At 45.5% G+C, this 24766-nt stretch overlaps 1 protein-coding gene across 2 annotated transcripts in view; it reads right to left on the bottom strand.

The window, feature by feature from the left end:
- OTOA (otoancorin) overlaps positions 1-24766 on the bottom strand; it is a 185815-nt gene that overhangs the window by 86465 nt on the left and 74584 nt on the right. For both annotated transcript variants that reach the window (XM_078665134.1, XM_078665135.1), the window contains exon 8: positions 24368-24485. In XM_078665134.1, coding sequence (XP_078521260.1) covers positions 24368-24485 — 118 coding nt within the window. The remainder of the gene's footprint in view (positions 1-24367; positions 24486-24766) is intronic.

The following is a 24766-nucleotide window of genomic DNA, read 5'->3' as shown; positions in this document are numbered from 1 at the left end:
ATTTTTCTCAATGAATAAGTTAAACGACATTCCAGAATGTAATCAGGCCGCGTTCCCTAGCAGAACTTATGTGCGAAGGCCTAGAGGGAAGTGATTACATTCATTACTGAATAAAAGAAAGCTAAGGAGCATCTCTGTGTCGTATATTTTAAGCATGGGTACGCATGCCTTCTGTATTTGATAGAATGCACTAAGCCAACTGAAATCCCATTAACATATCAAAAATACAGTTTTCAAGCCAAGTAAATTGCTTTTTAAGACCATTATTCAAAAAATGTAACAGCATAGAAATACACTATATTTGTAATTTTGCTTCTACATAGGAATTTTGGTTCCACGATCAAATCACAATTTACTTAATATGTTTGCATGTTAATTTAAGAGCACAGATTTTTTTTTCTGTTGCAAAACAGTCTTTACTGGTCTAAAAACAAATGTAAAATAGTTCACCTTTAAACCTTGCATCTTAGCGACAAATCATAAACTGGTTGATGTTTTAAGAGAAGGTATTTGTCTTTTTTGCATCTTCACAAAGTGTAAAATAACCCTTTCTCATTGCATGTTATCTACAAAGGTTTTAAAGATTTTGAGGAATCAACTTCTACCATGATTCATAAATTGTGCTCGCTATCCTTCATAGGAACTGAAACTACAAGAAATATCTTGAGGTACATAAGCACCAGATAGAAGATTTCATAAAGTGCCCTGGCCAACTAAAAGATTAGGTACTTTATTAGAACAAAAATAAGTTTAGCTAAGACAACGCTCAAAGCTAGGCTACGGGAAAAGTGCAAAAAGGATCAAAATATCTGAATAAACCGTTCTTTCTATTAACGAGCAAAACATTTATTTTCTTACGAACATGCTCTTTGAAAACCTAAAGCAATCCCCTGAAATGTGCTGTGGCGGAAGAACAGTAATGCATGAACTCCCACCGATCTTCAAGATCCTGCAAATTGGGTAGGATTGGGCTCCATTGTAGCCTGCACCGCCACTGGGTGAGGGTATTGTGTGCAGCCAGATCAATGCACTGTAATTATAACAGACACAGTTGTGTTTACAATGCAAGTAGCAGGGTGAAAACACGACTCGAGAGGTTGCTGAGGCTGTCAAACGTAGCCTCTTTTCAACCATCTATTCTAACAATGATACTCATAAATGAACATGTCACAGTCAACAAAGACCTTTACGGTACCCTCTGAGGTGGACCATACTGAGAGCCAATGCGGTGGGAATGTTCATCCTTAGGAGTATCAAAATATTCTTGGAGAGACATTTTTTCCTCTGCTTTATCAGAGACCAATCTCAATGCATAACAAGTCCACAACACAGCAAGCACCAAAAGCTCCTGACCTGTAGTATTTTTTAATGGATATTGTTAGGTATATTTGGAAATAGACTTTTATGATTTTCAAGTCGAATAAGGAAAGATTGACTAACTGGCATACTGAATTCAAATAGTTTCTTACTCTTTTCGACTCGCTTACATACTTCTGGTTCCCTGTTTTTTTATACAACATTTATACTCTTGGCGGCCAAGTCTCAAGTCACTTCTCACTAGGAACTGTCTTGTTTAACATTAGAACATATTCTTGTCTGTCTGGCCTTACATTTGTGGATACTCGTGTCTTTCTGATTTTACTGTAGATGCATGTGGATTTTCTTTTAACTTCAGTGTGCTCCATGTATCTGACTGTGCTGATTGGTCATCGTGGCACCAGTTACATGAAAACTACTGCCTTTTGAGCAGATAATGTGATTTACTGCCATAAAACCATCTCCCCCAGATGAGCAGTTTTATGGGGGAAGTACCTAATTTTCCTCCCTGTCCTTCTCATTTCTATCAGTGTTCTATCACAATATAGAGTGTTTAATTTCATTGTCAACATAAATGTACATTGCTAGGTATAGGTTTACTATTCTTATCACATCGATGTACTTTGACCATAGATATACCTTCAAGGTATGCAGATGTTGAGAAAAGACAAGTACATCTACACCTACCTATTTACACATGTACTAACCTTGATGATGTAGTGGTAGGTGATATACTGCACTGGATAATATTGCAGGACAATATCGTGTCACTCAATACTGTGACATACATAATTACTAACCAACTCATCAGTTGCGTCCTTGGTGAAAATGTCTCTGCTGGGTGGTGGGACCCGGGTGTCGCTCCATTGGAGAGGCCTCACAGGCCTCCTTTCTGAAGGTAGGAGCTAGGTGTTTTTCTACTAGACCACAGCAGGTGTTACGGAGATCCAGCTAAGCCCCTTTGCACACTTCCCAGAATAAGACCACCATTCCAAAGTTATCTTTCTAATGACAAATTGGTATTCAGGCTCATGTTGAAAGGTTGCAAGAGCATGTTTGCAAAGGTCTCTTCCCCACAAGCAGAGCGATGAAACTGTTAACGCGGGGTTTCTGGTCTCTAGTTACCTTACCAGATCCCAAATCATGTCGACTGAATCGTTGGTACCTGTCATTGAGTAAAAGACAATCTACTACTAGGTTAGTCAATTAAGAACTTACACCACTCTAAAGAATCACTTACCACTGGGAAAGGTTAAAAGTTTAATTCAAAGTCAAAAGTATCTGAAGATACAAACATCTCAGAATAAGATTCAAAAGGTATACAGGTATTAGTACAAAAAGATACTCTCTGAATATCCTTAAGCGACAAAAGGAAATTATCAAAACTACTTCAAAGAGCATGAGCGTTGCAAGAATCGCTGTGAGTTGCAACCTGAGAGTCATTTACAGAAAGGAAAAAATACAAGTTTAGTCTGTCCCTACACTAGACTAAGTGACATCCCTACTTAACAAGATCTTTACCTAAAAGGTGTCAGCCGTGGTGACTTCCTAAGAAGATCACGCACTTCTCTTAGTCTCTTCTGTAAATCGGTCTCTCGTGATCAGCCTATCTGCCTACCCAACCGCTTTCTTAAGCTCCCAAAATCATCTGCTCTGTCTCCTCCCCGGGTCGCTTTCCCTAATACAAAATCACATTTTCGATAGGAACGCCCCTCGGGACGCCCCTCACGTGGTACCGATTTCAGCGGCAAAACTCCATGATGATACTCTTCGGGACCCTCGTTAAAGTTGACCTTGGTTCCCAGGCTTCTTCTCCAGTTCGCTGGTACCCCCTGAAATTCCTGAAACCTCCTCCAGGCCTGCGCCAGGCGTCGCTGAACAAGGCTCCATTCATTACGACTGATTAGGACCCCTCGCACCTGCATTCAGACCATCCTACAGTGGGCCTCAAATTCCAGACTCCACCATATCTATAGGCCAAAAAACATGTGTAAGCCTTTGTGCTTGGTGCCTCTCGACCTCTTCTCTAACGAGCACATTGCAGATCAAAGAAACGACATTATCTGTTCAGGCCTACTTGATTTTCATGAAGCGGGTCCCTGCACTCTGAAAACATTTAACTCGGTTTAAACAGTATTCTTTAACTAGCACACATTTCTATAATGCAACACATCTATAAAACATATACTTCAATACTATGCCTAATAATACATTTGCACTCTAATGACTTTAAAATCCACGTCACTAAAAGTGTAGCAGCATCTTTCGTTTCCTGTGAAATGCCATGTGGCCTACACATTTTCATGGTTTGCAGAATTACATTTCGTTTTCACTTATTCGTCTAACGTGTGACTCCAACATCATTTTAACATTTCTACAACCTCTACATTAGTTTTCCACACTTATATATGTATCTATTCTAAGAAAACAAACACTCATATATTTTCTCTTATATAAGTTGACACTCTTGTGCAATACAATTTAAATTAACACTACGTGCTTGTAAATATGGTGTACTTATACATTTTTCAGATTTGTGCTCTCTCAGTCCCCGCTTTGATGACTTTCAGGAGTCATCACCATCAAAACAACATCTCTAAAATGTAGGACCCTTCAAAGTGAAGTCATGGCAGTACCACTTCTTTTCATTGTCTCCAATGCCTTCAGACTCTTATATTGTATATCTTGCATCGTCGTTAGTCTTTTCTCCTGTTCTCTCATAGATCTCTGCAACCTGTTTGCTCTATACCATTGATACAATCGCACCAATCCCCACAAAGTGATTACACAAATCACAATTATGATGATGGGTTTCAATATGTACCAAACGATACCCTTTCCTAGGTTGGCAAACCAACCTCCAACTTTACCCATTCCATGACCTACTTTTTCCCACACATTTACCTTTGTCAGATCCTCAATTTCGTGGTGAATTGCAGTAATGTTTCGTATGTACTTCTCTAGAGGTTTTGAATTGTCTGGAATGTAAGTGCAACATTCCTGGACCTTCAAAGCCTTACAGACTCCGCCCTCTTTGGCTAACAGAACATCTAAAGCAAGTCGGTTCTGAAGAACCATTGCCCTTATCGATTGCATCTCTCCCTCCACCAGCATTAAGGATCTAGCAGTACTGGCAGATAACCTATCTACGACTGTAGCCAATCTTCTAATTTTGATGTCATTCAGTATCAATCCCAAGATAGGGAATGCAGCACCAAATACATCCCCAATTACCTCTTCAGCTCCTAGCCCTCTCTTCCCTCTTGTTGGTATTCCTCTCTTTGTCGTTTCCAAATTCTCAACATGATATATTTTGGGGAAGACAATTGCTAGATAGCATGATCCGTACCAATTATCTGGTAGCTTCACATATGCATTTCTTCCACATACAAAATATACATTTGGAATTGCTTGCATCTCTTTCAAAAAATCTTTGGAGTAGTACTCCAATTGGAAAGCATGTTCACAACTGACTTGACCTACATACAGATTCTCATAATAGGAGTAACTCCTGTGAATGCACAGTTTCCCCCGTTTCTCCTTGTCTAAAACAATTGGACCAAAGCTACCCTTTCTTTGCTGTATCCTTTCTTCCTTGGTCCAATCTGTTTCCCATTGTCCTGAAGCCTTTAGAATCTTCTGCCTCCTGTATCTAGTATCCACCTGCCCTATAAACTTTTTCTCAATTTCTGACACTTGACAAGTCAGATTATTTCTTCGGGCATGTGAAGTATCTAACGTTTTCCATGGAATGAACCATTTCTGTAATCTGTCTTCGCTCTTGTAATAGTCCCACTTGTTCAGATGCTTATAATTTGGGACCTCTGGCAATGTCGAGTCAAAATTCGAGAAATAATACTCGAACCCATCTCGTCCATAGAATATGCTTAACAACAAACTACATGTGATTCCATATGTCAATGGAAGATGATGGTATCTGATACCCTCATCCACCGAAGTTGGTAATTGCATACAAACGTAGCAATTCTTCGCCTCCATGACATCAATGTATTCGTAAAGCAACTTGGCATAAGCATTTGACCTAAAGTTCCCCTTTGATTCGTCAACATGTAATCTTTTGATCTCAGCATCTAACAAAGACTTTTCTTTCTCAGTGTTTTCTCCTTTTACCTCAGCAACAGTGATAGGCTTTTGTGTTGATGCTTTCTTTGTTTCTAATCTTGTCTTTGTTTCATTTTCATGTCCCACTATATATGATACAGTAACTACTAAAACTATAAGAGAAATCACTACCCCTAAAAGTGTGCCAACTATACATTTTGCCCTGCGGTTCGGGTTGCCGGCCTCCATGTTTTCAAACAGTGTAGTTTTGGGTGTTCTTCTAGCACCAGTTTCTCCTTCTCTCCGAACAAAGTCTCTCTTTCGAACAGCATTTCTCTTTTGAACACCTGGAAGCTGACAGTTTACTCCGCAAACAACATTAAAGTCCTGTAAAATTAGACAACCCTAGCCCTTCTCCGTCCGCTAAAAGGAAGTCCCTACCATTTTCTTCTTCCACTCGGCGCTAGGTTATCTTGCAACAATATTTACAAAGTGCTTTTCAAAAGTCTTTTATCAATCTGAAGCTATACGTGTTCCAAGAAGTGCCACCACATCCTCATAAATGTCCATACGAAGAAGGATTCCCTCCAGTATCGGGCAGTTCGTACAACAACATGCAAATTCGACTGTCTCTAGGATTATTCTTCTTATTTCACTCAGGACAAGAGGACAAACGAAATTAAGAGTTAATGTTTTTTCAATCTCCACTCCTGGTACTATCAACTCTACATCCACCGTTACAAAGGGGTCCGTTCTGACCAAGATCACTTTCTTCACCTTTCCAGTTCTGCGCCCCTTTGAAGACATCCGCAACAAAGTGTTAATCCAAGACAATGAGTGTTCCAAGAACTTCCACTACTCGTTCAAGCATTTCCAAACGAAGAAGAGTTCCCTCCAATATTGGATATTGTGAACAACAAACCGGAAAATCAACTGTCTCTAAAATCAATTTTCTGATTCCGCTCAGGAGAGGAGGATAGACGATGTTGAGTGTCAGCAATCTTTCGGCCTCCACTCCTGGTAGCAGGAACCTTAATTGCACTGTGATAATTGGTTCAATTCTGATCAGGCTCACTTCCCTGACCCTCCCGGTTCTGTGACCCACGGACATCTGCGACAAGGTAGGTCCAATCAGGAGTAGAGTATCTTCTGTTAGGTACTCGCACCCTCCTTGATCTTCTTGGACCTTCCTGAACTTGATCCTGGGTATCTTCTTCCGGATCCGAGTCTTCAGATATAGGAACAAGCGTTTCTTCCCGAGCTGACCTTAAGCTTAGCCTCCTCCTTCTTTCCGGCCAGGTGGCTGCTCCACGCCTTGTTCTCCTATTTCTCGTCCTCACACTCGGTTCTTGATCACTCTGGTACTGATCTGTGTCTGAGTCGTATTCACTGCAGCTCTCTCCTTCAGTTGCGTCTTCGGTCTCACTGCCGTCCTGCCTTCCTTCCTCTTCAGGATCAGATGCGTTCCCAACTCCTTCCGACACCCCCACAGCTGCTCTGGTCCCCTCTTGGGATTCTTCTTCCACGACTGGACTTTCGTCTGGGAGAGGAGCTGTTTCTTCTAGAGGTGCTGAAACTCTCCGAGTATGGGATGCATGGATCCAATTTGGCAGCCCTCCGCACTTCACCGCGGTATTCGTGATCAGGATTACCTGAAAGGGCCCACGCCAACGTACATCTAGGCAGTTCTTCCGGACGTGCTTCTTGACCAGCACCCAGTCCCCTGGGCACAGATCATGACACAGGTTCCTTGATGATGGAACTTCAGCCGCCTGCACCTGAAGGGACACAGAATGGATGGCGTCAGACAGTCCCTTACAGTAATCCAAGATCAGATCATCCGTAATGTTCAATAAGGCAGCAGTTGGAACAGTGGGAAGTCTCATGGCCCTCCCCATCAGAACCTCGTGTGGAGAGAGACCTGTCCTCCTGTCAGGTGTGCTACGCATGCTCATGAGTACTAAAGGAAGAGCATCTGGCCAACTCAAAGATGTGGATGAACAGACTTTAGCTAGTCGACTCTTCAGGGTGCCATTTACTTGTTCCACGATCCCTGAGGCTTCTGGTCGATAACTACAATGCAGTTTTTGATCGATCTTTAATGCAGAGCACAACATCTTCACAATTTCGCTGTTAAAATGTGTTCCTCTGTCCGATTCCAGAGAGGCAGGCACCCCGAAGCGTGGTATCAACTCCCTGAGCAATAGTTTGGCTACTGTGAGTGTATCGCACCTGCGTGTGGGGTATGCTTCAACCCATCTGGAAAATATGCATACAACCACCAAAACATACCTAAGGCGGTTGATTTTTGGCATTTCAATAAAGTCCAATTGTATTCTATTGAAAGGCCCCCCAGACCTCCCAATGTGACTCAGTGTAACTGGTGTTCTTTTCCCTATGTTTAACTGTTGGCAGGTAACACATCGCTTGCATACTGATTCTGCCGCTATCCTAAATTTAGGGCAATACCAAGTCTGCCTAAACACTCTCAGGATAGCATCTCTTCCTAGGTGTACTGGACCATGTATTTGTCTTGCCATTGGATTTGCTAGTTCCTCAGGCAACACTGCCCTCCCATCTGCTGAAATCCAAAAATCCATCTCGCTTCTCACACAACCTGCTATCTCCCATGCCTTTTTCTCTGTTTCAGGTGCGTTCTCCTGCATCACTCTTAAATCCTCCCAAGTGTCTACTGTTTCCAACATCATGCTCAATTCTGTCTTCTCTTCCGCCCCTTCTATTTCTACCTTTGTGAAGGAATAGTCCTGCTCCGCACAATAGCGGGCGACTTCATCTGCATAACGGTTACCTTGTGACACAAAATCTGTATTCTTAGTGTGAGCTACACACTTTACAATAGCAATGGCAGCTGGACCTTGTAATGCTTCCAACAACAGTCGCACAAATTCTCCATTTCGAATGGGCGAACCAGAAGAGGTCATGTAACCTCTCTGAGACCACAATTGCCCGAAATCGTGAACCACATCGAAACCATATTGGCTGTCAGTGTATATGGTGACTCTCCTTCCGCTACCTGCTATACAGGCACGGGTTAATGCAATGATTTCTGCTACCTGTGCGGAATGTACTCCTTCCAGGCAAGCGGCTTCCACAACTCCAGTAATGGTGCAAACAGCATAAGCTGCTCTCAACCGACCAGTATCATCTCGTAAACATGAGCCATCGACAAAGTAAATCTCATCAGGGTCAGACAACGGCTCATCCACAATATCTGGTCTGGGCTTCGTGCATAGTTCAGTCACATCAAGGCAATCGTGGTCTTCACATTCTTCGCCTTCTATTACAGTAGGTAGTGGCATCAATGTAGCAGGGTTCAAGACAGAGCATCTCTTAAGGGTCACGTTCTCCGCAGCAAGGATAACTTGCTCGTAGCGCGTGAGCCTACTATTGGTCAGATGCTGCGTCTTGGTCCTGGTCATTAACAATTCTACTGAATGTGGTACATACACCACTAACTGGTGTCCCATGACAATACTCTCACACCTCTCAATGCTGACACCCGTTGCAGCAACGGATTTGAGACATCCGGGCAACGCTGCGGCTACCGGATCTAATGTAGCCGAAAAGTAGGCAACTGGTCTACGGGCATTTCCATGGGTCTGTGCCAAGACTGATAAAGCACATCCCTCTCTCTCACAGCAGTAAAGTGAAAAAGATTTCTCGTAATCGGGCATCCCCAGAGCCGGAGCACGACACAAGTCGTCTCTCAACTGCAGGAATGCCACTAGGCATTCATCGTCCCATGGTACCGGATCACTCACCTCCTTGTGCGTCAGTTTCTGTAAGGGCTTTGCTTTCAGTGAAATGTTAACTATCCACTGTCGACAATAACCAACCATTCCTAAGAACATCCTAACTTCTCTCTGTGTCGTAGGCGCATTCATCTTCATTATCGCCTCAATCCTATCTGGAGACACCTTTCGCTTTCCCTTTTCTAACCGGTGCCCCAAATACTGTACTTCTGTCAAACAGTACTGTAACTTGCTCGGAGATACCTTATGTCCATTTTCAGCTAAATGGTTCAACAAGGCAATGGAATCTGTTTTACAAGCTTCCTCGGTCTCTGACGCAACAAGTAGGTCATCTATGTACTGAACCAGAACCGAATTCTGCGGCAGTACTAGATTTTCGAGATTCTTCTTCAACAACTGGTTGAAGATTGATGGGCTGTCTGTGAATCCTTGTGGGATTCGACACCATGTTAAGACGCGATTTTCCATTTTAAAAGCGAAAAGGTACCTGCTGTCTTCATCCAATGGGATTGAAAAGAAGGCCTGGCAAAGATCTATCACTGTGAACCATTCTGCTTGGCATGGTATCTGAAACAGTATCACTGATGGATTCGGTACCACTGGACAACATGAAACAACTATATTGTTAATTTTTCGAAGGTCCTGAACTATTCTGAATTTCCCACTAGGTTTCTGCAAACCCATAATCGGGGAGTTACAAGGACTTCCCACGATTTCTTGTAGTATTCCCTGTTGAATCATTGACTCGATCACAGGTTTTATTCCTGCAATCGTTTCCTGGGACAATTTGTATTGAGGCGTTCTGGGATACTCGGCATTTGGCTTTACCATTATTTTCACTGGTTCTACCCCCTTGATCAATCCTATTTCCTCGCCTGTGAAATCCCATACCCCCGACGCCACAGCATCTCGTAGGTCCTGGGGAAGATCTTCTACAGTCAGAGTAGGATATAGTTCTATGCAAGATTTTGAATTGGCTACCTTGAAGGTAGCGTCATCGTCTGTAGTCTGTACCTCCACTCCTTGCGGGGTGCAGTATATTGTGCAGTTCAATTTGCATAACAAATCCCTTCCTAACAGACATACAGGACTCGAATCACATACTACAAACTGATGTTCATTCATATGGTTTCCTATTTTCACGGATACTGGTTCAGTCTAGGGACTAGTCATCCTTTTGTTTGCAACTCCTACCACTTGAATTGTTTCCCCTGACATCGGTAAATCTGGAACCACCACTGATCTCAGAGTTGATCGAGTAGCTCCAGTATCCACCAAGAACGTTGTAGGACATACTGCCACTTCAGCCTCAACAAATGGCCCCCTTTGATCCACCTCTAGGACTGCCCCGAGGGTACAGTCCTCTTCTTTACTCACACGTTGTCCCGTCAATGGATCAATATAATAACACTTTTCTTCCTCAATAAAAAGAGGCATCTATTTAAAGACCTTTCCCCCTGTCGCGATTTTCGGTGGCTGTGGAAACTGAGCTCTTGGAGCCGAAGACCCCCTTTGACCACCTTCCTTCCTGGGACTGTCGCCTTTTGAGCTGGAACCTCTTGAACTTGCTCTTCTAATTCTAGCTCTCCATTTTCAGGGTTAAAGGGACACTCGCGTCTCCAATGTCCCACCTGGTGACACTGGTGGCACTTTGTCGTCTTCTTTAAAGCGGCAAAGTCTACTCTAGGTCTCTACCCTTCTTCATTATCCTTGTTCTGACCATTCGACTTTCGTCCCATCCCCTGTTTCTGTTGTCCGCCCTTTCCGGCTGACTGCATTTGCACCACCATCAGCTTCTCCTTTAGATTTTTCTTTTTAGAATCTATTTCGTCACTGCAGTATCTTGCATATCGCAGGATCTCATCTAGTGGTTTGTTTTGCCAACAGATTAAATGTTGTTGAATCATCAAACAAATATCTGGTCTCAGCCCCAAAACGAACTTTGACACAAACTGTCCTATGTCTTTGGGATCCATTACATCGAGTCCACTATATTGTTTGAATATTTTCAGTAATCTTTCATAAAATTCATGAACTGTCTCTTTGGGTTCCTGTCTTGTTCTGTCTATTTTTACCCAATCTATATCTTGTGGAGGCACTTTATCCTTTAGCCAGGCTATTACTCTTTCATATTTCTCCATGACACTGTCCGACGGTCCATTAGTTCTAGCATTCCTCTCAGGTTCTACATTTGGCCACTGGACACTAATCTTGCAGGTTACCCACAAATCCCCTGGAACCACGATGTCAAACAAGGTGTTCAAATCAATCCACAATACTTTGGAGATCTTTACAAACCTCTCTACCTGCTTATACCACTCAACTGGATTCTCCCTTAACTTCGGAAATGAGTTGGTAAATGCAGCTAAATCTCCTCTACTCCAGGGCACATGTACATAATTTCCGTTCGATATTTCTCGCAAAGGGAACGCCTACATCTGCATTACCCTTCCCTCTGGAGACATCACACTTGTACTCCGTCTAACTGTACCCCTTTTGGACCATCTCTCCTCCCATTTGTCCAGATCTCTCCACACCCTTATTCCCGATATCAACTCTCTTATGTGTGTTTTTAATCCTGTAGTTCTCTTCTCGTCTAGGTCTTGGTCTGAGTACTGCAACCTATGGTTACTCTGTAATGTCTTTGTTCTGGACAAATCTACCATGTACCTGTCTGCCAGGTTAGACAGTTTCTCATGAATTGCTCTGGCCTTTCTAGTAATATCCTTTGCTATAAATAGCAGTTCATCTTGTTCGTACAACTCAATCCTTTCCAAAGGCACCGTCCCTTCTATAATCTCGTCTAGATCGGATTTTAGGCTGGAGACATCAAGCCTTTTAACCTTTATAGCTGCTTTCAGTACTTCGGCTCTCGGTGCTCCTTCAGCCTCTCTCTCATCCCAGCTCCTAGTTCTACGTCTAGGCTCTGGTGTGTTATGTGGAGTCCTCCCATGCTCCCATCTCTCTAGGTCCCATGCCTTTCCATCTTCTCGGGGTGTATGGTGAAACACTCCTTCGCGCCTCATAGCCCCGCATTCCCCATCCTGTCTAGGTTCTCGGGATGCATGGTAAGGCATTCCGTTACTCCCTCTTTCTTCTCCCTGCATCTGTGACCTCTGATCACTTGATGTATGACGTGATCTTTCACTGTTCCCTCTTTGCCAGTGTTGTACCTCTTCCCCAGGTGTGTGATGAGTGCACCTAAACCTATCTCTGTACTCTTGTGTTCTTTGGTCTCCCTCGTTTTGCACGAGGCGAGACATCTCCTCACGCTCCATACTCCTACCATTCTGCTCCTGCTGTTACCTCCCATTCATAGGACGTGTAACTCCTCTATTCTTCTGACTTTGACCCTCTCGCCCCTGACTGCTTTCGCTAGCCCCGCAATGAGATACAGTCCCGTTACCTCGGTTTTCCCACTCGGGTTCTGTTCTTGACCTATTACTCGGAGTTACCGTGGACCCATCCCATTCTCTCAAATCTGCTCTTAATTCTGTATAAGATTTCGGCCGTGGTCCCCTCAGGTCCATCGGTCCTCTCTGACCTCCCTGTCCTGTGTTGGGACCCACAGTCGTATCGAATGGGGTGTTCCACGTTACCGATCCTGGCAATTGCTTCCATGCATTTGTCGTGTTATTCCTCCTTTCCATCTCAATCCTTTCTCTATCTAACCGTGCCTGCTCTTCCCCTCTCCCATGATCTGGATTGTAAATCGACACTATAGGTCCTATGGTAACAGGTACTTGAAGAGCATCCGGTAATCCAAAAGACTCAGCCTTTTCGGTGATTGGCGTCTTTTGTACCACAAACCTTCCCACTACACTCTGTATTGTGTTGTTTTGAGGTGTCTCCTTGCCTTTGACAGGTGTCCATTCCGATATAGGGAGTGGTGTAAACCCCTCTATGGCAGTCCCATCTTCCCTTGCTAGTCCTCTATCTTCAATTTCCCCAACTCTCGGAGGTGGTCTGTCTATCAACAATCTGTTTATCACATTGTCCTCCGAATCGCTCTCCTCATCCTCTTCCATGAGGTTCCTCCCACCTACCACCTCCCTCATTGGATACAACTTCTCTACCTCAATAGCCTGTACCCTCCATCTCTTTGCCTCTTCGTCCCATTTAGAATCTCGCACTGCTCTTACCGAACGAGTCAATCTTTGTTGACGCCTGTTCAAATTCCTGTCGTGCGCCGCCCTAATCCATGCATTAAGGGCCTCAAACTGGGTTGGTCTAGGCGGGGGTTTCAACGAGGACATGGTTGCTTTTAACCGATGTAACACTTCTAACTTAAACGTCCCATACTTAGGGAACTGCATTTCTTCATTTCCTTCCGTAAGCTTATTCCAAGCCCCAATCCATAATATCGTATGCAGCCCCACATTCGCTGCCATATAATGAGCTGGTGTACCCTCCGGCGGTGCTTCTTCCCCGTAATAATGTTCACTTCTTTTTCTTTTAAAAATCCCTTTCAAACACTTAAAGCACTTCATGATTTCTCTTTTCTCCGCGTTTGTTTACTTCCTGATGACAATCTACCAATCACCGCGCTGTTCTCGCTAACTGGCCTATCCGATCGCGACTTCTCACTGATGTCGCACCAGCCGCCCAATCGCGTCGCGGCTCTTGCCGACGTCACACCAACCGTCCTATCGCGTCGCGGCTCTTCACTCGCCACCCTATCTCAGCGCGGCTCTTTCTGACGTCACTCGTCCCCCTTCGCAGCAGTTCCCCTCCTTTTTCAGCTCGTCTCCTCGGTCATGCGTGCATCCCATTCATACTCTGAAAAATGATTACTTCTGTCCAAGCGATCACCTTTCTTGACTGTACGCCCACAGTCTTTCTGTAGTTGTCCCCTTAACTTGACGAAATGTCTTTCCGTTTACTTCCAGACAATCGCCTTCTCTGATAGGTTACTCACACACAGTAACTTCCGACCAGCGTCCGTTACTCATACGCTCACTCTTACACTCCCCCTATCTCGGTCCCACGGCGGTCAATGGTACCTCATGACTTCCGTACTATGGTCGACAACTACTCTGGATGTTCGATACACCCAAAACCACTTAAGCTCTGGCCTGAACTTAAGATTCACCAGTTCACCCGTTTACCAGGTAACCAGTTTACCAGGTTGCGCGCGCTTACAACCTTCTCTCAATCACTCTACAGGCATTCAACTCCGCAAGACATTACAATCCAATTACCACACAAACACCGCAATCTGTTCACGCATGACCCTTGTTATACTCACTCTCCTCCGATACTGCTGCTTTTCTTGCCCAGTCTGCACCTTCGGCGCACGATTCTTCCGCTGCTCGTCTCTCGATGTCTAGGGGCCTTGGGGTAAACTAACCTATCTAGATTACCTTCCTCAAGAAGATAACCATCCTAAACTGCTACCAACTGTTAACGCGGGGTTTCTGGTCTCTAGTTACCTTACCAGATCCCAAATCATGTTGACTGAATCGTTGGTACCTGTCATTGAGTAAAAGACAATCTACTACTAGGTTAGTCAATTAAGAACTTACACCACTCTAAAGAATCACTTACCACTGGGAAAGGTTAAAAGTTTAATTCAAAGTCGGGAGGCGCTAGGGGGCGCACAGCGGAATGGCTGCCTGACATGCAGCTCCGCCGGGCGATCACACACAATGTGATCCATTGACGCTGAAAACCCACCATCCCGCGTAGCGCGACTACCAACATGAGTGGGAAGGTATGGAGCAGAACCTGACCCGGACCGCTGCGGTGCCCACTCCCGCCGTGCAGAAATATATCGAGTAAATCGCGGAGGAACGGGACTGCCTGACAAAATGGCCGCCGGTAAACGACATTACCTGTGTTTACAGTGCGGAGTTAGCGGCGGACTGCCAGAATAGCCCAGCAATTTACGGCCGGAGGTGAGCGCATACTGCCCAGTTCAGCGTGGCTAATCTGTGTTGCTACTATCCTCGGAAACGCCGGCGGAGCTGAGCATATCTCCGGCCGGGTGCCTGACAATATGGCGGTGCCGCTTGCAGAAATGGCGGGCTCTTCGAAATAACGCCGGCGGGCTAATACTGAGCTTTCCGCGCTACCGGACCAGCGGATCACAGTGGAGGACTGAAGGGCGCCCTGACATGTGGCTTGTGAGTCTGGGGAAGGCACCACACCGACGTCCTGTTCCCGCCCGAACTTACATCTTGGGAAGAGGATTCCCACTGTACTGAGAGCCAGCAGGAAGTTTATTGGGCTAGGGGCGATGCAGGGCCCCCCACGAATGCGGCCGCGGCAATCCGAACGACGTTGGGCTGCTCCTGAACTGCCGCTGACCGCATAACGTACACAACCCTCACATTCTGGCGTAAAATCAACTGGTAGTGACCATATCGGATGCGATTTTGACTCCATTTGCGGCTGCGAGCTATCACTGCCGAGGAACCACGGCGACAACGGTCAGAGTAACGAGGGCGTCTGGACCCGCGCTGAGGAAAATACAGTCACCGGCCACCGTCATGGGGAAGCCGGATAAGCAGCAGTCGAAACTGTCCTTCGACAACAGGAGAGCGACGAAACCTGCAGAAGATATGGCGGAGTCCGGGGGATCTTCAGAATCACCGCAAACCACTAACATGGAGAAGATACTCTTGGCTATTCAATCAAATTTGCAGGATATCAATGGCAAGTTGGACAATTTGACGTGCAGGATGGATGGCATGGCGGCTCGACAAGAAAAGCATGGTGAACGACTGGATGAGGCGGAAACTAGAATCTCGGCTGTAGAGGATGAGGCGCGAACGTCCACCACAAAATGCGCTGGAATGGAACGGATTCTGGAGGTGATAAGAGCGAAGGAGGAAGATTTGGAAGCGCGCTCAAGGCGCAACAACGTGCGAATCGTAGGCCTGCCGGAATCGACCAACACAGGTCGTATGGAACACTACGTAGAGGGTTTGTGTAAGGATATCTTTGGGACGGAGGCCCTGTCGCAGATCTTCATTGTTGAAAGAGCCCATAGGTCACTGGGCCCCAAACCGCCGCCCGGTGCTACACCCAGGCCGATTGTGGCGCGCATCCTCAATTATCGAGACAGGGACGCGATCCTCCGGCTTGCAAGGGAGAAGGGCAGAATCACCCACCAAGGCAACACTTTGGAGTTTTACCCTGACCACACGGTTGCTGTTCAGCAAGCACGTAAAGAATACACGACAGTGAAGGCTAAGCTGAGAGAGTTGAACATTGTGTATTCTATGTTATATCCTGCCCGCCTTCGAGTAGTGTGGAAGGAACAGGCGATTGTACTGGTGACACCCAAAGCGGCCCTTGACTTTGTTAAGAAAGCACAGCGGGAGGCGAGGTCTGCATCCCAAAACGATCAGAATAGAGACTCGGATTGATACGGCGAGAGGGGTGCATCGAGACACGGCGATGAGTGCTTCTAATCGGATGGCCGCAGTGAACTACTACATGACCATCCTCTACTGAACTGAGAGATGCGGCCCGCTACGAATCCACTAGAGGTGAGGTGTGGGCGTTTACATTTGCCACTGGGAATTGGTCGGGTGGGGGGGGGGCGGGGTTGTCAAGGACTGGAATACACTCCTGCACTGAACAATAACTGATACCCATAGCTGGACCTTGTTGCCACGCTTTCCCCTCTGGATACATGGGCCTGCAGACGCATCGAACTGTATATACTACGGCCGCTGTGAGCGATGGGTCGGGACCTGTCGTCTAAATGGTACTTGCAGAATCCTCTGTGATGGAGTGGTGTAGTGGAGGGTGTGGCACCCCGCCGATCACTAAGATTCATTTCACGTTGCGAGGTTTAGACTAACAGAGGGGTGATATACTCTGCATGCTGTTGATCACCTATCTGGGTGCCTTGAAAGTTGCTATGTGCGGGTCGGATTGTACAATGGTTGTTCGGGACCTGGTCCCTAACATGTGCATCAGCTAGCCGGAGGATGCAGCTGCATATCTCCTATACCTGCGCCACCATCTGCACGCATACGAAGGATGGTAAGTGGAGAGTGGGATGCCCCCACTCCCTCAGAACTCGAATGGGATGGCTACAAAGGTCACAGAACATTGGACGTCACGGTCCATCTCACGTTGAGAGTTGTGAACTGGTGGAGGTGACATTGCCCACACAAACTGATGGGAGCCGAACTGAGTATGGCTGGGCAGCCACTATATGCAGGGAGAATGGGACACTGATATGGGTGGGCCTGGCGCCTTTCCTGCGTGTCTGCTCAAGGTGGGATGGGGCTACATATCCTCTAGGCAACTTCACTACCTGCGCCCAGTAAAAGGATTGTGCTGGGGGGGTGGGTTTGGGGGTCGATGGTCACATACATTGCGATTCTGTTTGATTCTAGTAAATGTCGCCTGCACCTGTGCATCGGGTGGAGTGTTGTGCCGCTAGCGGACCTCCAAAAGGGTACAACCCTACACGAGTTTGGTTATGGGCACCAGGTTGTTGGTTAAGTGGTTGAGGGAGTTGTGCTCTGTAAGGGTGAGGCTTCGGCAGGTTGGGGTTGCTGGAGTGGGAGGGTTATGGGGGGGGGGATGTTTAACTGTTTACAAAGACCGGAAACATTGCAAATTTATGCATTATACGTAACTACCTTGTTGGGGTTGGTGAGTGCCTATGGAGAGCATGGTACTGGACGGGGTCGGGATCAGGCCGGGTTGTTTGCGAGCGTAGGAGTGAATGGTATAGTATCGAATGGGTACACCAGGTTCTAGGAACGTAAGCAGGAGCGGGCTGAACGTCCTTACATGGAATATACGGGGGCTCTCCTGCCCACAGAAAATCAGGCAAGTATTTGCCAGTCTCACCAGGTGGAATATTGACATTGCATTCCTGCAGGAATCGCACCTGGCACCGCAAACTCACGCTACACTAGGATCGAGATGGGCGGGATCGTCTTACAGAGCCTCATACTCCTCTTATTCCCGGGGGGTGCTAATATTGGTCAAGAAAGGGGTGAACTTCGAAGAGAGACATGTGACACAAGATCCAGCTGGCAGATATATACTAGTGTCGGGCAAACTAAGGGGGCAAAATATAACACTACTCAACATCTATGGCCCGAATATTGACGCACCGGACTTTTATCGTGAAGTCTGGGGACACTTGCAGAACCACACTGGCACACATATTTTATGCGGGGGGGACTGGAACGTGACGCTGCGGGACGGACTGGACCGATCCCCCCAGTCAGTAGAACAGCACAAGCAGGCAAGGCTTATGGTGGGTCACATGATGAGCGATCTGGCATTAGCAGATATCTGGAGATTACAACACACTAGCGAACCTGGCGCCACTCACGTCACCACATCACACAATAGTTGGTCCAGACTGGACTACTGGCTGGGCTCCAAGGATATTGCGCTATGGGCGCGTAGGGTACAGGTGATGCCACGCACATTGTCGGATCACAACCCAGTGCTGTTACAACTGGACATTCCACACTACACACCCCCCCCCCTTCCAATGGCGATTTAATTCGCAGGCCCTAACGGACCCTATCTATGTCGACACCCTGACGAAGGCAATAAAGGACTACTTTGCTAATAACTCTCAAACTACTGACGACCCTTGTCTTCTCTGGGAAGCCTTTAAGGCCACAATAAGGGGCGTCTGCATTAGCACTACTATAGGGGTACTCAAAGATATCAGAAGCCAGATACGCCGTTGCGAAAGTCTGATGAGGGACCTGGAATTACAATATGAAACCACACAGGACATATCGTTGCTTCCTAAGATGCGCGAATTACACACAGAACATACTGATTTCGTGATGTCGGAAACCAAGTATCTGGATCGCACACATACAGCCAGGGCCTTTGGAGAAGGGGGCAGGCCAGGGCGAGTATTAGCGCGGAAAATATGTGAAGGGAGGGGGCACCCAGCGATACTCCGGATCAAGTCAGAAGAGGGTGTAGCTCAAACGCATTCTGCAGACATAGTCAAATGTTTTGTAAATTCTTACAGCACACTATATCAATCTCAACCAACGGCCACTACTGAAGAAACATATGAATACCTTCATGATGTAGCGATAGGCTGGCTATCAGATGCCCATAGGGAATATCTGGCTCGACCCATTACGGTCGAGGAAGTAACTGAGGTGATAGCCTCCCTCCCAAATGGTAAGGCACCAGGCCCGGACGGGTACACTGCCGAATTTTACAAGAAATTTGCGGATATCATTGCCCCTTATTTGGTAGACATGTATGGCACCTCCTTTGAAGGGTCTCTGCTCCCCCCCACTCTACGGGAGGCCATGATCATTGCACTCCTCAAACCAGCCAAAGATCCGGAGAACTGCGACTCCTATAGACCCCTATCCCTAATAAACGTGGATTCAAAAATACTTGCAAAGTTGCTGGCTGTTAGATTGTCCCCTCTGATGACACGCCTAGTCCTCCCGGATCAGGCGGGGTTTGTTCCCACAAGATCCACCTCGCATAATACAAGGTCCTTATTTGCTTTGGCGCACTATTTAAAACCCTCGGTTAAGGCTGTAGCTGTCATGCTGGACGCCGCCAAAGCGTTCGATTCAATCGAATGGCGTTATATAATGACCGTCCTTAATAGGATGGGTTTTCCTAAAAGATTGTCCAGTGGATTTCCTTGCTGTACACCAAACCGTGTGCTAGGGTCCGGATCAACGGGTACGTTTCAGACCCATTTGACATTGGGCGGGGAACGAGACAGGGATGCCCCCTGTCTCCCCTACTTTTTGCACTAGCGTTAGAACCATTGGCGTGCATAGTGCGTCAAAATTACAAGGAATCGGCGCTGCAATTTGTGTCTAGACCACTGCACATATCGCTTTACGCTGACGATATGTTGCTCTATGTACGCGATCCGGAAATTCATCTGAACCCGCTCCTCCGGGAGTACATCCGATTTGGGGGCCACTCGGGGCTGGCGATAAATTGGTCAAAGTCCTCGCTCATACCCCTCACCGATTCCACCACTCCCTTTGCAATAGATTACCCACTAGCGTGGCAGCAGGAACCGGTTCGCTACCTAGGAGTCATGTACCACAGGGACCCAGACGAAGTAATGCGCGCGAATTATGGAGTAGTACTCACCAAACTGGACGATAAGGTCCGTCGTTGGATACATTTGCCATTATCGTTAGCTGATCGAATAGCGATCGTCAAGATGAATATCTTGCCCAAGTTGTTATATCTTTTTAACAACATACCCATCACGCCTACACGGGAGGTCTTTCGACGCATAAAATCCCTGGTGTTAACCTTGATCTGGGCGGGAAAACAGGCACGCATTGAACTGCAGACACTAACGCTCCCGATAGCAAAAGGCGGATTCGGGGTGCCTGATTTTCTCCTGTATTACCTGTGTGCCCAGGCGCAGTACGCAGCATACTGGTACCATGAGGTCCCCTACATCACACACGTGGCCATTGAAGAGGGAGATGCCCATCCGGTACCCCTATCTGCGATATTGTCACATAGGAGACCTCCGCTCCACTCAAAGGACATCAACACAGTAGACACCACAATCAAGGCATGGAATATGATAGGGCGACTGGCTCACAAAACCCCGTTATATACACCGAACATGCCACTACAGAACCATCAGGCCTTGTCAGTCACTAGCGAGAAGGTGGGGATGTCGCTACTGTCTAGAGCTGGGATCGACAAAATGGGCGACGTATTTCAGGGAGGCACATTTGTAGAACTTGATAACTTGGACTACATTCAGAATCAAACTCCTATGTTCCGCTTCACGTATTATAGATTGACACGGGCATTGAGAGAACATTACCCCTCATTCCCTGAGGAGCCGGAAACTCTAGCACCACTGCAAATGCTGATCGCCACGAACGACCTGTCTCATTTGGTATCTAGGCTTTACACTGCTGCACAATCCGAAATAGCAGGCCACACACTTAAAGCTAAAGAAAGATGGGATGCACTACTAGATACTCCACTAACAGAGGAAGAATGGTACAGTTCATGCGCACTGACACAGATACTAACACCAAAAAGGGAACCTGAGAATTATTCATTTTAAGTTCATTCACCAAAGCTATTACACACCGGTGAAAATGCGCAGATATGGGCTTCAAGAGGACGACAAATGTAAGCGATGCAACAGGGATGGGGCAGACTTTGTACATCTGGCATGATGTGTGAGAGAGTTGCGAATTACTGGGAGGAGGTCACTGCCGCGCTCTCGGTCATGTTGGAAGATGAGGTACACTGCACGCCACAGATCTGTCTGCTCGGTATTGTACCCCAGTTCAGAGCACTGAAGCGTAAATTCTGTGCTATCGCACTACTATTAGCCAAAAGACAGGTGGCGCAATGCTGGCACAGCCGTAGAGTACCAACTACAAAAGTGTGGCTGCATAACATGTCGACATGTAGGGATAAGCTTCAAACGTATGAGGAGGAATTGCCCGTGAAATCAAGGCCTAAGGATGTATGGTGCTTTTTATCGGACTACCTGTCTTCACTACAGGACAATGGGGAGGATTAGTTGTTGTGCGCGTGACACTGGAATGTGAGAACTGCTGTAATAATTAAGACGCCCGAAGGTTGCCTGGGGATCTTCCGAAACGCTGTTTTGCTCACTATATTGGATGTGTATGAGAGCAATGAGTGGTCTTAAGTTGGGGAAGTTGAAGTTTGGTTGATCAAATTATAAAATGTAAGACTCATATCGATTGTACAATGCGAGCCCTGATCGGAACACTCGAAACGGTTCTGACTGACGGTCACATATTGATTTTATGCCTAACTACGATTGTACTAAACGAACATGGTAAAGTGGCGAGCCGGCCTCAGGGTTGTAGGCTCATGCTGTGTACTCTACTTTATGTTAATAAAGGTCTTACACAAAAAAAAAAAAAAAAAAAAAAAGTTTAATTCAAAGTCAAAAGTATCTGAAGATACAAACATCTCAGAATAAGATTCAAAAGGTATACAGGTATTAGTACAAAAAGATACTCTCTGAATATCCTTAAGCGACAAAAGGAAATTATCAAAACTACTTCAAAGAGCATGGGCGTTGCAAGAATCGCTGTGAGTTGCAACCTGAGAGTCATTTACAGAAAGGAAAAAATACAAGTTTAGTCTGTCCCTACACTAGACTAAGTGACATCCCTACTTAACAAGATCTTTACCTAAAAGGTGTCAGCCGTGGTGACTTCCTAAGAAGATCACGCACTTCTCTTAATCTCTTCTGTAAATCGGTCTCTCGTGATCAGCCTATCTGCCTACCCAACCGCTTTCTTAAGCTCCCAAAATCATCTGCTCTGTCTCCTCCCCGGGTCGCTTTCCCTAATACAAAATCACATTTTCGATAGGAACGCCCCTCGGGACGCCCCTCACGTGGTACCGATTTCAGCGGCAAAACTCCATGATGATACTCTTCGGGACCCTCGTTAAAGTTGACCTTGGTTCCCAGGCTTCTTCTCCAGTTCGCTGGTACCCCCTGAAATTCCTGAAACCTCCTCCAGGCCTGCGCCAGGCGTCGCTGAACAAGGCTCCATTCATTACGACTGATTAGGACCCCTCGCACCTGCATTCAGACCATCCTACAGTGGGCCTCAAATTCCAGACTCCACCATATCTATAGGCCATAAAACATGTGTAAGCCTTTGTGCTTGGTGCCTCTCGACCTCTTCTCTAACGAGCACATTGCAGATCAAAGAAACGACATTATCTGTTCAGGCCTACTTGATTTTCATGAAGCGGGTCCCTGCACTCTGAAAACATTTAACTCGGTTTAAACAGTATTCTTTAACTAGCACACATTTCTATAATGCAACACATCTATAAAACATATACTTCAATACTATGCCTAATAATACATTTGCACTCTAATGACTTTAAAATCCACGTCACTAAAAGTGTAGCAGCATCTTTCGTTTCCTGTGAAATGCCATGTGGCCTACACATTTTCATGGTTTGCAGAATTACATTTCGTTTTCACTTATTCGTCTAACGTGTGACTCCAACATCATTTTAACATTTCTACAACCTCTACATTAGTTTTCCACACTTATATATGTATCTATTCTAAGAAAACAAACACTCATATATTTTCTCTTATATAAGTTGACACTCTTGTGCAATACAATTTAAACTAACACTACGTGCTTGTAAATATGGTGTACTTATACATTTTTCAGATTTGTGCTCTCTCAAAACCTTCTAGTGGTGAAAATCTGCCAGCATTCAACTATGTACAATTTCGCTGAATGTTACCCAACGGGCAAAGATGAATTTTCGGTCGGAATTTCTGCTTATATTCATAATATGTTTATATATCAATCAAAGCAAATTATGCATTTTTGTAGTATGGAGAAGGTCAGATAAAAGGAAGAGGAGTTGGCCTAACAGCTAGGGCGTTCAGCCTCAAATATGGGGAACTGGGTTCGAGTCTCGGCAATGACGCTGAACATCCTGTTAATCTGGGCAAATCACTTAGGGCCATATGTATCAACATCCTGGTTACGATTCTCAAATAGCGATTTTTTAGAAATCGCAATTTGAGAATTGCAAATAGGGATGTATGTAAAAAATAGCAATTTTTTAGAGATTTCTTAATATTCCTTAATTGCGATTAGCAAATTGCGAATCGCAATTAAGGAATACTTTCCCATTCATTTCTATGGGCCAGGAGGCCCATAGGAATGAATGGGAAGTTACTCTTAATTTGCGATTCGCAATTTGAGAATAATTTCAAGGGTGCAGGGGTGTCAAAAGGACACCCTGATGCACCCCTGAAATAAGCATGGGTGCACATGTGGCGCACATACATGCCCTAAGGGCATACATTGCACTTGAGAAATGCAAAAAAGTGCATTTTTCAAAGAAATCGCAAATTACCACCAACTTGGAGTTGATGGTAATTTGCGATTCCTTAAGGCCAAATTGCACTTTTTTGGTGATTCTTACATTGCATTTAAGGAATCGCAAATTTTGCAATTCCTTATTTTGCCTTAATACATACCACTTGGCAAAATTGCATTCACAAACGCTGAAAATTCTGTGCATTTCGGTGTTTCCGAATACAATTTTGCTTGATACATATGGCCCTTAATCTCCCCGTGCCTAAAAAAAAATGAATGTGTCTTCATGTAATGCAACTGGTGCTATGTAAAGCGCTCCGATACCTGATTGGGGTCAAGTTCGTGCTATATAAAACTCTGTAAAAAAGAACGTAATAGGTGTTGTGTTACCTGATATGGAGAAAACAAATACAGGTTATTTTCGAAGACTTTGAAACTCTGTAAGAAAGTTGATGTGTTCATGTCATCTATGTGCTGGCACGTCACTCCTTTCATTAAGTGCCCTGTGCTGGAGAAGAACATTGTAAAAAGTATGTTTTAGTGGAATAACAACGCTTCAAAAAGAACATGAATATTATCATCAGCTTTGTTACCACCATCTTCCCACTGGAAAGGAAAGTTGGTCTCAATTGTGATATACTAGACCATCTCTTACTTGACATTCAAGTACCATTCCCAACATATTTTTTTGCAATTACTCAGCCAATGGCCTTAATTCCATCTCTTGTATGAATTCAAAGCTGGTTCGGTCAAAGACTCTTTGGCATGTTCTCCTTCTCCATGTCTGTG

This window comes from Lissotriton helveticus, chromosome 10, assembly GCF_964261635.1.
Source record: "Lissotriton helveticus chromosome 10, aLisHel1.1, whole genome shotgun sequence".
In the NCBI taxonomy this organism is placed as follows: Eukaryota; Metazoa; Chordata; class Amphibia; order Caudata; family Salamandridae; genus Lissotriton; species Lissotriton helveticus.
This window is presented reverse-complemented; position numbering and strand designations above follow the sequence as displayed.